Source organism: Artemia franciscana, chromosome 2, assembly GCF_032884065.1.
Source record: "Artemia franciscana chromosome 2, ASM3288406v1, whole genome shotgun sequence".
NCBI classification, from domain to species: domain Eukaryota; kingdom Metazoa; phylum Arthropoda; class Branchiopoda; order Anostraca; family Artemiidae; genus Artemia; species Artemia franciscana.
In genome coordinates, this window is record NC_088864.1 from 4,950,824 (window position 1) to 4,962,935 (window position 12,112).

The 12,112-nt window shown below is 35.9% G+C and overlaps 1 protein-coding gene across 1 annotated transcript in view; it reads left to right on the forward strand.

Annotated features, from left to right (window-relative positions):
- The first annotated feature begins 1,382 nt into the window (after positions 1–1,382).
- LOC136036317 (uncharacterized) overlaps positions 1,383–12,112 on the forward strand; it is a 69,963-nt gene continuing 59,233 nt past the window's right edge. Inside the window, exon 1 of the mRNA XM_065718473.1 lies at positions 1,383–1,536. Within this exon, the coding sequence (XP_065574545.1) occupies positions 1,449–1,536 (88 nt within the window). The 5' untranslated portion in view covers positions 1,383–1,448. The remainder of the gene's footprint in view (positions 1,537–12,112) is intronic.

Here is a 12,112-nt window from a genome sequence, read left to right on the forward strand (position 1 = left end):
TCGTAAATTCTCTAATGGGTGATTTAAAATAAATATTTGTAAATTGATATTAAATTAAAATGTAAGTTTTAATATCAATATCTCGGCTCGGAAAAATCGTATTTGTTCAAATCCAGGGCAAAAACAGATATAATCTTTGTGCCTGTACCTTGTCCTAATCACATAAAACGTATTGCCGTAAAAAAGTCAAACTGGCTCTTGAAAGATTCAAACCCAAAACTGCCAACTGCCCGCCCCATGAATCACTCACCACTCGGAAAATCCCCCCTCCCATGCAGAAAATTCCACCTCTTCTTCAACAACGTCTTTAGAAATCCAATAACACATAATATGGGCAAACAATGGGCGTATGCCATAGCTTACAGCCGTGTTCCCAGAGGCGAGGGGTCGAGAAATACCCGAAGGCATAGTTATTGGATCTTTCAACTATGCCAAAAAAAAATGGATATCGTAGATTTTGATCAAATGACTTTCGGGAAAAAGGAGTGCGTGAGGGGACTACTTGTCTTCCTTTTTTGCTGTTAACTTAAAAAGGACACTTGAGCTTTCAATATCTTCTTCTTTCTCAGCAGGCAGGGGCTTTTCAGTCAAGACTATTCAGCCCTTTTCCTTTTGACTCACTCTGTGAGATGGACAAAGCTATGGAGCTAGTTTGTGTTATTTGTTTTGTATGTGCTCAGATTTCTTGCAGTATATCTTTAGATACTAGCAGTTGAATTATAAGAGAATATATATTAAGCTCTGTGTGCAAGAGTCAGCAAGACTCTTGGCTGTTAGTGAAATTTTGTGGCGTTTGAAGCATTCTAACATTTTACATTGCAGGGTATACTGTGCAGACGTCAGCATATTATATTCAAATGGGCAATGATCTATTGTTTCATTTTTAAGATTACAAGCCTTGCAAAGGGGGGGGGAAGAGGGAACTTAACCACTTGAATTAGGGATCTGATATAAAAACGCCTGAAAATTTAGCCTATTTGAACCTGACCGAATTTTATGATAAATCTTGAAAAGGTGCTTACTGGGGAAAGGCGATAGGGTTGGACTCTTTTTATTTATCAGCACCACTGCGAGTTCCCAGTGGTAAATATCTCTAATGGGGATTGGTCCCCACAATATCTGATCGAACGAGACTTCATCCTCTGATCCTTCTTCCCACAATAATACAAAATTTCAGATTTTGCAATTGGAAGCTTGGAAATTTTTATAGTAGGGTTATGCTGAGGCAGATGGTGTGATTTTCATTGAGCACGCTGAGTTTTGGGGTGTCCCCTTTAGAAAATCATGAACATTTCACGAAAAAGCGGGCAGTCCCCCAGCCGGGGCGTCCCCAGTCAAGGAACCTTAGGCAGCTGCATCCTTTCCGTTTGCACGGCTATCCTTTAATTGGCAATGTTCCTCGTGAAATTTATTGAACAGATCTGATTCAAAACTAAAGAATAGGGCAAATGGAAAAATCATCATCCGAAAAAGGACCTGTAAAATCAAGAAATGTTGAAAAGAAGGATAAAAAAGTTGCAGAAAAGTCCAGGAAAGGTAAGGTAAAACATTATTTTGAAACAAAGATAGCTTGTATTAATAAGGGGGATAGCCTATCTAGTCTGAAAAGATAGGCTATGTCTTTTGTTTGTTGTCATTAAAGATAGAAGATTGAGCAGTGAGGGAGATTTCTGTAAAATTCTAGTTTAGCTGCTTTCGACTACCTTAGAAAGGGGCTAGGTGATGGAAATGAAACTTCCAGGGATGGGTCTATAGACTAAAGTAGCCTATGTCCTGGGAACATATTTTGAAGTAACTACCTCCACTTTTTTCCATCTGGAGGTCCATGAATTGTTTTCAGCTTCACAATTTTGCTCAATCCTAATTTATGAGGTTTTAAATATATGTAAATACATTTCCTAATTTGAAAAAAAATATCAATTTGGCTCAGAATTTTACTCAAGTAACAGGAATTGCATTTTGAGAACTAAAGGCAGAGAAAAAGCAACTAGTAACTGAAAATTAAAGAAAAATGTAAAATTTCAATAAGTATAGACCTGTCATGTAGGCGAATTTCAGGGCCCTCTAGAAAGAGAAGGAATAGAGGTGGGTACTTTAAAATACCTTCCCAGGATATACTTTAGCCTGTATACCCATCTCTGGAAGTTTCATTCTCCTAACCTAACCCCATTCCAAGATAGCCAAAAGTCACTAAACTAGAATTTTACCAAACAAACTAAAACAAAACTTTAGTTTCACAACTTTGCTCAATCCCAATTTATGAGGTTTCAAAGATTCACAAATAAATTCTCTAAATTAAAAAAAAAAAACTGTTGATATGGCTTAACATTCTGCTCAAACAATAGGAATTTCATTTACAAAACTAAAGCCAGGGAAGAAGAAACTGATTACCTTAAATTGCAGCTTGGAGCAATCTAAGGATTTTTCCTTGTAGAAACTCCAAAGTTGATAATACATGACACATAGTTGAATACATACACTTGACTAGTGGTTTGATGTTGCTGATTTGAGTGCTTCCTAGTTATACTTCCATTCTTATGCTGACTATTTGTTGTCAAGATGGTCCTCAAAGCTGTCTGTGGTTTGGGCAGCAATGGTATCTGGCAGTAATTTGTTCCAGAGGTTGGTAAGAAATGGGCATATTGCCACTTTGAGGAGAAATGCCTGGATAACTGCAAGTTATGTCCCCTTGTATTAGAGTCCTGAGATGCCAGAGGAAGAAAATCAGGAAGTGCCTTTGAATTAATAAGTTTATGAACCAGAATGGTATCACCCATCTTCTTCTATAAACCAGAATTGGGAGTTTCAGCTTGCATAGCCTTGTAGGGTAAGGGAGCTCATGCAGTCCACTCACCATCTTAGTGGCTCTTCTCTGGACATCTTTAAGAATCTTAGCATCTTTTTTGAAAAGGGGGATGCAAGGACCATGCCTGTCTCAATCCCTGGCCAAACAAGTCCTTTATACAAAAGGCTCAGAATTTTAGGAGAATGAGAGGAAATTGTTCTTTTTAGGAGCCCTAGTGATGAGCTAGCTGATGCTGCTGACTTCTTTGCATGAGCGCTAAATTTAACATGATTGTCAACAATTACTCCTAGGCCACATTCTTCCAACACTGGAGAAAGGGACTGACTGTCAAGAGAGTAAGCTGTATTGATATTCTTGTGCCCAAAATGATTAAGATAAAATGTTGTTTTGTCAATGTTTCAATATGTAGGCTAGTTTCTGGGACTTAGAAACCTGAAAAGGGTTAACAGGGAAGCTTGGTAATACCTTCCTGGATTAGCCTGTTTTTGGCCCTGGATTTATTAGTCAATGAAAATTTTGTCCTAACATAACCCCTTTCCAAGATAGCAAAAAGTAGCTAAAATACAGATCTACCAGATTTTCTATTGTGGAAATTATTTGATTTAGGCTGTTTAATTAATCTCAGAAATGAATCCAGAAATAAGAACATACTTCAAGATGGTAGCTTAGGCCTAGGTCTATTGCTATTTTTAAGACCTAGGAAATTTTGTCAAATTCTATTTAACTATCTTTGGCTATCTTGAAAAGGGGTTAAGTTAAGAAAACGAAACTTTCAGGGATTAATTTACAGACTAAAGTATGTCATGAGAAAATATTTTGAAGTAGGCCACCTAGGTTACCTCCACTTCTTCTCCCTCTAGAAGGCACTGACCTCTGATGACCTTTATAATCTTTGTGTTGTAAAAGTGAAACCTTGCAAGATATATTTTCTGCTTAAATGAAGTACAAGAAAACTATTTTCAGCTTCAAAACTTTGCTCCATCCTAATTAATGGGATTTCAAAGATCTGCAAGTACATTTCCTAAATTTTGGAAAAATCCATTGATATGGCTTAAAATTTTAGTCAGTTAGCAGCAATTACATTTAAAAACTAAAACCAGAGAAATATAAACTGAAAATTAAAGTTTTATGTTGTTTTGTGAAAATTCCAATAGGTTTAGGGTGAACTTGGGTAAATCTAACATAGGAGTAACTCTGACACCCCACCTTATTTGGATCAGTAGTCACAGATGTCTTTGGTTCTGTATGCCATCCTCTCCCTTTAGCTTGGGTACTTGACAACAGTGTTCAATATTCCCACCCTTTTCAATTCCTTTTGTAACAATTTCAAATCTTGAGGAGGGTATTTTTGTTGGCCATAAGGTAGGTATCAAATTTCAAGAGATAGTACAGAAAAATGGAGAGAAGATAAAATTATCCTATTCTTAATAGCTGATAAATTATTGGGTTAGTTTAAGTAATTACCATTATTTATTAGTATTTTATTCTCAAACCACTCAAGAAATACAAGGAGCATCAGACTTATGCCTGAAAAACCCCCATTTGGGGTAAATAATACACACTGGACTTACTTCATATGGGGTAAAATCCAATATAGGGGTTGGGCTTACCCTGTGTATACAAGTGACTAGGTTTCAGCAATTCCAGCTCAGATTTTAGTTTATTTGTCAACTATTTACAATGTTAACAATGCAAGGTGATGTTGGTTAACAAAATGATTGATCAGGCAAATAGCCTCACTTACCTTGGCAGGATTATTAGTAAAGAGAGCTGGAGCAGCAAAAATATTAGAAGTTGAGTAGCCATGGCTCAGGGTGTTCTTCCACAATTACAATCCAAGATTAGAATATTGTAAGCTACAGTGATAACAGTGGTCAAATATGGTTTGGTAGCATGAGTGCTCTAAAAATGGATGAAGATTTGCTAGATTGTTTTCCAGCCAAATTGCCTGCAGATTATCTGGGTACCTGCCTGACCAACCATTTTTCAAACAGCAGGCTGTATAAAAAGTGGTTTAATCTAACTTTCTAAGACTATAATGAAAATAGGTTGAAATAGCTGGGGCACATTATGCAGATGAAAGATGTCAGATTGCCAAAGAATATTCTTATCAGCCCACCATCTAGGGCTAAATGGAATTAGTAGGTTGTCTGCAGTTGGGGTGGGAGGATGTCATAAAGAAAGATTTAAAAGAAATGGGAACTTCCTGGGAGGGTGTAAAAAGCAAGGCTTTGAATAGAGGAGCATGCCTAGCTGTGTTTGCCTCAAGGGGCTTGGTGCTGCAGTGAGCAGTTAGTAGTAGTAATCACAGTAGTCTTTATAAAGAATGGGAATACTAAAACAATACCAAATTAAATATTGTATTGAGCAAAATCCTTATTTCATTATGCTCAGATAACTTCTTTTATTATTTTTCTGGGGCCAATTATAGTTTAATTGCATCCCATCCCCCCATAATGCCCCAATATAGTTCTAGGTAGATGCATTATGCATAAGGTTAGGGGAATATCCCCCCTTGTTGTTTGTAAATTTAGAAAAAAAGTGTTGCTATTTAAGTTTTGAATAATAAGGTAGAAGATTAGAATTTATTTTAGAAAATTTTATTTTAAGTTTCGAATTAGAATATTATTATATTAGAAAATGCTAACATGCCAACCATTGAAATTTCTACCTGCCAAACACCTGTCACAATTGGTAAATACAATAATTTTACTGATTTAGTTTCTAAATTTGGCAAAAAAATTAAAAGTATTATAGGATGAATAAAAATGGATAAGAACATTTATAAAATATCTACTGCTATCATGATTTTGTCCAATATTTACAACATTGTTGCCCATTGAAAACACACCATGTAGTTTTATAGGATTCTTAGCTCTCTGTAGCAACTAAAAGTTAGAAGCAACTGGCTAGCAAACTGCCAATTAGTACAAAATCAGGGTTTAAGAGAAGATTTATTTCTGAAAAACGACTGTTATAAGGCCATGTGTGCCAAATTCACACTTTAGAGTAAAAAAGCATTCACAAAAGAAACAAGAAAAAAATTGTCAAAATGCTGTAAAAAAAAAGTTAAAAGAAATTAAGACTCACAGAGTTAGAAGGAAATAAACTAAATGATAAAAAAGGGTGCAATTTAGTCTTGTGACTAGAAAAGTTCAGTTTGATGTTAGCTTTTCAGCAAAAACTAACTAAAAAAGTACATGTATTAAGCTTAAGGGCCCATAGAGTGTAAATGAAATGAATGCTAACCTCTAAAACTAGTATATAAAATAAGAACTACTGTTGGCATCACTTGCCATTCTTCATCAAAATTAACCTTAGCTAACAATCTATCTTAGCCAAGAGAAAGATAAGGCAGCCAAGAAAAAGAATATATTATTCAGTACCCATTTACAAGTAGCTAAAGTGTTTAAAATCTACACATTTCAAATTGGACTTGCAAAGCAATCTCTAATCTTGGAATTAATAGCTTGGATTGCGCCTGAGAGGAAAAGAGGACAATGGGTAGTATTCTGGGAATGAAGTAAATGTGACATGGAACATGAGGGTTATAAGGATAACCTGTTAACCATTTGCTTTGCAGTGACTGCAATGATGCAAATGATGGTTAAGGTCTACAAGAAAACTAACGATTCGGGTTCCCATGCAACTGAATCCCCATGTAACTCAACTCCTCTCAAATTCAACCCTCATTTTATTCTACCCCCATGCAGCACAATTCCCATTCAGGTTCAAGCTTTAGCTAGGTTCAAGTTTATTCATAGGCCGTTTTGAAGGAGCATTGAATGAAGTGGGGTTGAGTTTGATGATGGCTGAATTAGCTGCACATAACAATGATTTGAAGGAGGGGGAAGAGTATAGGATAGGCAAACTTCTTAAGAGGGAGGTGGAGTTAGATAAGATAGAATAGGACTGAGATTTCGAGAGGGTTGGTTGTTAAAAGGAGGTGGGAACCTTATCATGAGTGTTTATGCATCCAAAACAGCAACCACTAGAAATAACAATACAAGTTTAAAAATGATTGCACTTTAGCTTGGTGTGTTTTTTTAGAGTAGTTGCCCGTCTTGTTATTTACTCATACTAGATAATTGAATGCTATTTTTTTTTAATCTGAAACACCCACATTGATACAAGTATCACATCTGGTTAAATCAAGTGCTTCCTTTTCGATGTTCCATCTGTTGCTTATATATGCCTCTCTTGGCTTCTTCAGAGTATTCCAAGTTCTCAACAACAAAACCTATAGCCAAAATTTGTATACCTGTAAACATACATGCTTTCATTCTATGTGAAAGCAAGGTATGAATGAAAATTCTAAAAGAAAAACTTCGAGAATAAAGTTTGAAAACTGTTTCTATTTATTTCCTCCCCCTCAAAAAGGGAAATTAGCCTTGTAATTCATACAAAATATAGCCAAGGGTTATATGTGCCCTCATTGGAGGGGATGTAATAACAATGTGGGTAGATATTATATTTGGGAAAATCATTGAATAGGAGTCAAATGGCATATATCTTTTTCTTTTCAGTTTAGCACCGCCGGTAGGGACTGTAAAGTCTAATGCTGTATCCTTTACCTTTTTTTTATAAGCAAAATTAACAAGAAATTACCTACCTTATTATCTACCCCTGCTAAAACTTGGTTTTTCTTCTAAAACTTAGAATTAACTCACCCACACAGACATTAATAGCACCTATAGAGAAATTCTGCCTATCAAATCAAACAATTTTTTTCTGGATATTCTATCTTCTGTTTGTATATTTATTGGCTTATTTATTAGTCTGAAAATCCATTGTAAACAGAAAAATGTGGAGCACTGACAAAATAATAAGGGGAAAAAATGCACAACTCAATTCAACCAGAGATGATAATCAGAGTTGTTGCTAGCCAAAGTGTTTGTGGGAGGGGAGGGAGCAAGGAATTTTACCAACTGGCTGGTCATTTTTTCAACTGCTTTTGTCAATAATTCGCATAATGTCTGTTTTGAATACAGTACATTAAATTTTGATAAAACCACATGTAAAATCACAGCAGGAGTCAGTAACACTGCTGTGTTAACCAACCAACTTCAAGATTTCTATTTGACATGCTAGTATTTTCGTGGTCTTTATTTAACTGAAAAAAAATGTTTGCAGAGTCGGAAAAATTGTGGTGCTTCATGCCACAATTTACTGACGAATTTTTTTTTACCGAGTGCCCAAAGGCATGGGGGGGCCCTTCACACACATGACAGCCCCGATGGTAATACTAATGTCAAATGATGTCAGTAAAGTGGTAACCAAATGAACACTTCTATAGTAGGCCTGTAGTAAACAGTTCTTTAATCAACCATCATAGTAAATACTAATACAAACAAAACAGAGCATTAAAAAGGTAGCCATCACTTCAAAGAAAATAAATTACTGGATCAACTATTAATATCTGTAAATCACTGGACTTTAACTGGGCCTTTTTTGTGACTGTGATTTATTTATTGTATATTTTTCCATAACCTGAGAGAGCGGAAGCAAAGGGTCTGCAATTTTTTTTTTTTAATTATTCGTTTATTTCTTTATCAAACTGGTAGATATAGTAAAATATCTTGCAAACATGAAGACGACAAGACGACATATTTCTAATTGGCCTGATTTTGTGAGGCATTCCTTCTCAATGTTCCTGCTCTGTAAGGGCTAGCTGGTAGATGGCAGTTAAGTCAATGAGTATTCAGGTTAGGGAGGTAAGATGGTCAGAGAAGACCTAATGGGAACCCCTAATATAGACGTGCTATATGGTCAGCAGGCTAAACTACTGAGCTTTCAAGTTCTATTAGCTGGGGAGATAAGCATTCCCAGTTGAATAGAACATGTTCTCTGAGTTAAGCTGAAGTACAACCTTGTGGTGTTCATCTTGAAGGAGACTAAGGTTTTCATCAGACGAGCACTAGGCTACAGTAGCGTTCATCTGTAGGTGTGACTGGGATTCAATATATGATGTGCAACAAGCTAAGAATAAACTGATGGGGTTCAATATGATGGAAGAAGGGTTTTAATCATGAATCCCCAGGCCATGGCTGTTAAAGATATCAGGTAACCAAGCTGTATCTTCCTTGCTACCCTTTAAATTAGGTATAGAATAGAATAGAATATATTTATTCACTACAATAGCCAGAGCATTAGCATGTTATGACAAAAATAATTCATACCTTCAAAAACACTCACAGGAAAATTTAAACAGACATTATATTAATCAAACACATATTAATCAAACATTAAATATTAGTCATGTCAATATTGTTAAAATGACAGGTAAAATATGGTACAAATGACTTATGATGTCTCTCAGTACTATAGGCTGAGCAAGTCAGTAACTTTGGACAATTCTTTTTATTTGTTGGAGTCTAGTAACTGGTCCTTCAGCTGGGGGGCTCTCAAGGTTGGGTAGTAGACGACAATGAGTTGGGGAATTCAAACAATTTAGTCCAAATCTATATGTTAAGCCGTGTCTACAACTATCAAGTGAGTCCAAACTGAGTTGTTTCAGTGCATCCTCGTAATTTGAGTAGTTTTGTCCAAGTATAATTTTTTATAGCTCTTTTCTGTATCGTCTCAAGTCTATCTGTTTGATCTTTTGTCAATCTTGGATGCCAAGCAGGGCATGCATACTCAAGAGAAGGTCTAACATAGCTGCAGTATACAGACTTTAAAACCTCAGTTGGTGTACCAAATCTTTTTAGGTTGGAAAATAAATGTAAAAGCGAGGCGCCATTTTTAGTCAGATAGTCAACATGCGATTTCTCTCTTAAATCATCGTCTAAAAGTATCCCAAGTATTTTAAAAGTTTTCTTTGTTGGCAGTATGGAATTATGGGAAGAGTGGTTGTTACCCTTTAGGAAGGAAAACGTCACATAAGAGCTCTTAGTTTCACTGACCGTCAGTTTTACCTTTCCTAATTCAATTTTTAGATCATGATAGATTTCGATCAAGTCAGACTGTTCAGTAGTCGGAGGGCTTAGTCGCAGTGATAAAACAGTTGAATCATCAGCAAATTTAAAACACTCACGAATTGTTGTTAAAATACGGTTAAAAACAATAAGAAAAGAAAGCGGGCCTAATTTAGTCCCTTGTGGCGAACCACAAAAAATATTTACAAATTCAGATGGCTCACGATCAGGGATTTGGACACACTGAGATCTTTCAAAAAGAAAACTAGCGAGAATTCGTACAACAAATGGACAGGCACCCATAGCCTTTGCTTCTTCCACAACTACATTATGATCAAGACTATCAAAAGCCTTAACTATGTCTGCAAATAATTCATCAACATAGGCCCCATTATTTTCTAAGTGCTTAAGGATACTATCCAACAATGCAACCAAATAATGAACAGTACTATGCACGGATCTAAATCCAAATTGTTGGGAATCAATGTTATCATTTATGTCCTCAGATAAACAATAAAAAAAAAACTTCAAATACTTTTGAGAGAGCTGGTGTTTTTGAAATTGGCCTTATATCATTAATTTCTTTAGGTGTCTTGCATTTGGGGATAGGCAAAACATACGCCTGTTTAAAAATACATGGGAAAACACCATCAATAAATCATTGGTTAAAAATTACCGTTAAAGGAGTAGATAAAAGATCAGCACACTCAATAATCAATTTAATCGGTATCTCACTAGGATAACTAGATTTACGAGAATCAAGTGCCTTCAACTTTTTAGCAACTGAACAAATCTCTAGTATAGGGATACTTGAAACTGAATCATTTGTTGGTAATTTTCTTAGTTGCGGATGAATTTTAAAAAATTGATGCAAAAAAGTCATTAATTTCACTAGGTAACAGGGGTTTACCATTGACATCTCTCACTTCAACTCTGGTTACTTTTTTGCCAATAATGTTCTGAACTAAATCATGGAACTTCCTTGGGTTTGATTTATATATTTTGCTTATTACTTTAGACCCATGTTGCTTAGGTGAACATCTTATTTTATATACAATTAGCTTTTTCCAAGGAATGAGAGGCATATCTTTGCCTGGAAAGAGCTTCAAGTTGATGATTGATTACATATCCTTGAATGGTAAGTGATATCTGGGTTCAAGCCATTGTTTGCCAGTTCTAAGAAGAATTGCAGAGTGAATAAGTGAATCAAATGCATGTCTTTCATCATGACCAGCAAGTACTAGTTTTCACGTGATTATCCTGACTCAGCAATAGCATTTGCTTCCATAGTAAGTGTGTCAGAACAGCCAGTTCGTTTTTAGAATCCAAATTGTTGTGGAGTTGTGTGGCAAATTACCTATGCTCAACCCCCCAAAAAGAAGCAAAAATTGCATATACAGAGGTTGCAATTGCGATGAGTTCCAAGAAAGGTGCATGGAGGCTCAGCTTTTATAATTTTAGGAATTGGAGTAAGGTCTCCAACAAAAAATGTTGAAGGCACATTGGACTGGAAGAATATTACCTTCTTCTTCCAACTGCAAGAAAAGCATCTTTCTCTTCTTCATCTGCATCAATAGAGGAATCCTAAGAAAATAATTATTCTTTGTATGCATGGCTTCAATGCAATCAGTGGTGATGGACGACTTCTGTGCTAATTTTTGAATTCGTTGCTTGAGTTGACATGGTGTAATGCATTTTTGTTGAACAAGCTACAATGGTATCCAATGATCAGCATACAATGTCTTATAGGCCTTGAAGATTGGAATCTGGAGATGAAAACTCAGATTGAAAATGAGTATACCACTTCTCGTCAAGAATATTAAAACGATGCAGTAAGAGGGCTTCATTAGAGGTTTAGAGACAAGCTTAAAGAGAAGGATATGATGGGCTTGGCCTTCTCAGAATAGCAATAACAATTGTCTTCCAATGGAGGGTAAGAAACTTCATGAATTTTCTTCCTGCAACTTTTGTATCATTTTAATCATAGAAGTTTTTATAACCCCAAGAAAAGCAATGGGTCCCATCAGTGCAGGTTAAGGACTAATAACTTCTTATCAAGTTTACACAAAGTGCTTAAGCTGAATCACAACCAGACATGAAAAAGTCCCTAGGGACCTCAAGTTAATTTAAGGTATTCTGCAAGCCTGCGCCCGTCTTGGCCACAATGTGATTTTTGATACTAACCAAGCTTCTCCTATTGACCTGAATCAATGTCCTTTTAATTATTCTTAGAGAAATTACCTCCAACTGATTGTATATTAATGCCTACAGACATTGCTCTACGATGGGGAGGCAACTTGTAATAAACAGATTCGCTAGAATGAGGCTGTTTAGCAAAAAAAAAAAAAAAAAAAATCCTCAAGGGACACCGTTCCTGAAGATCATTTTG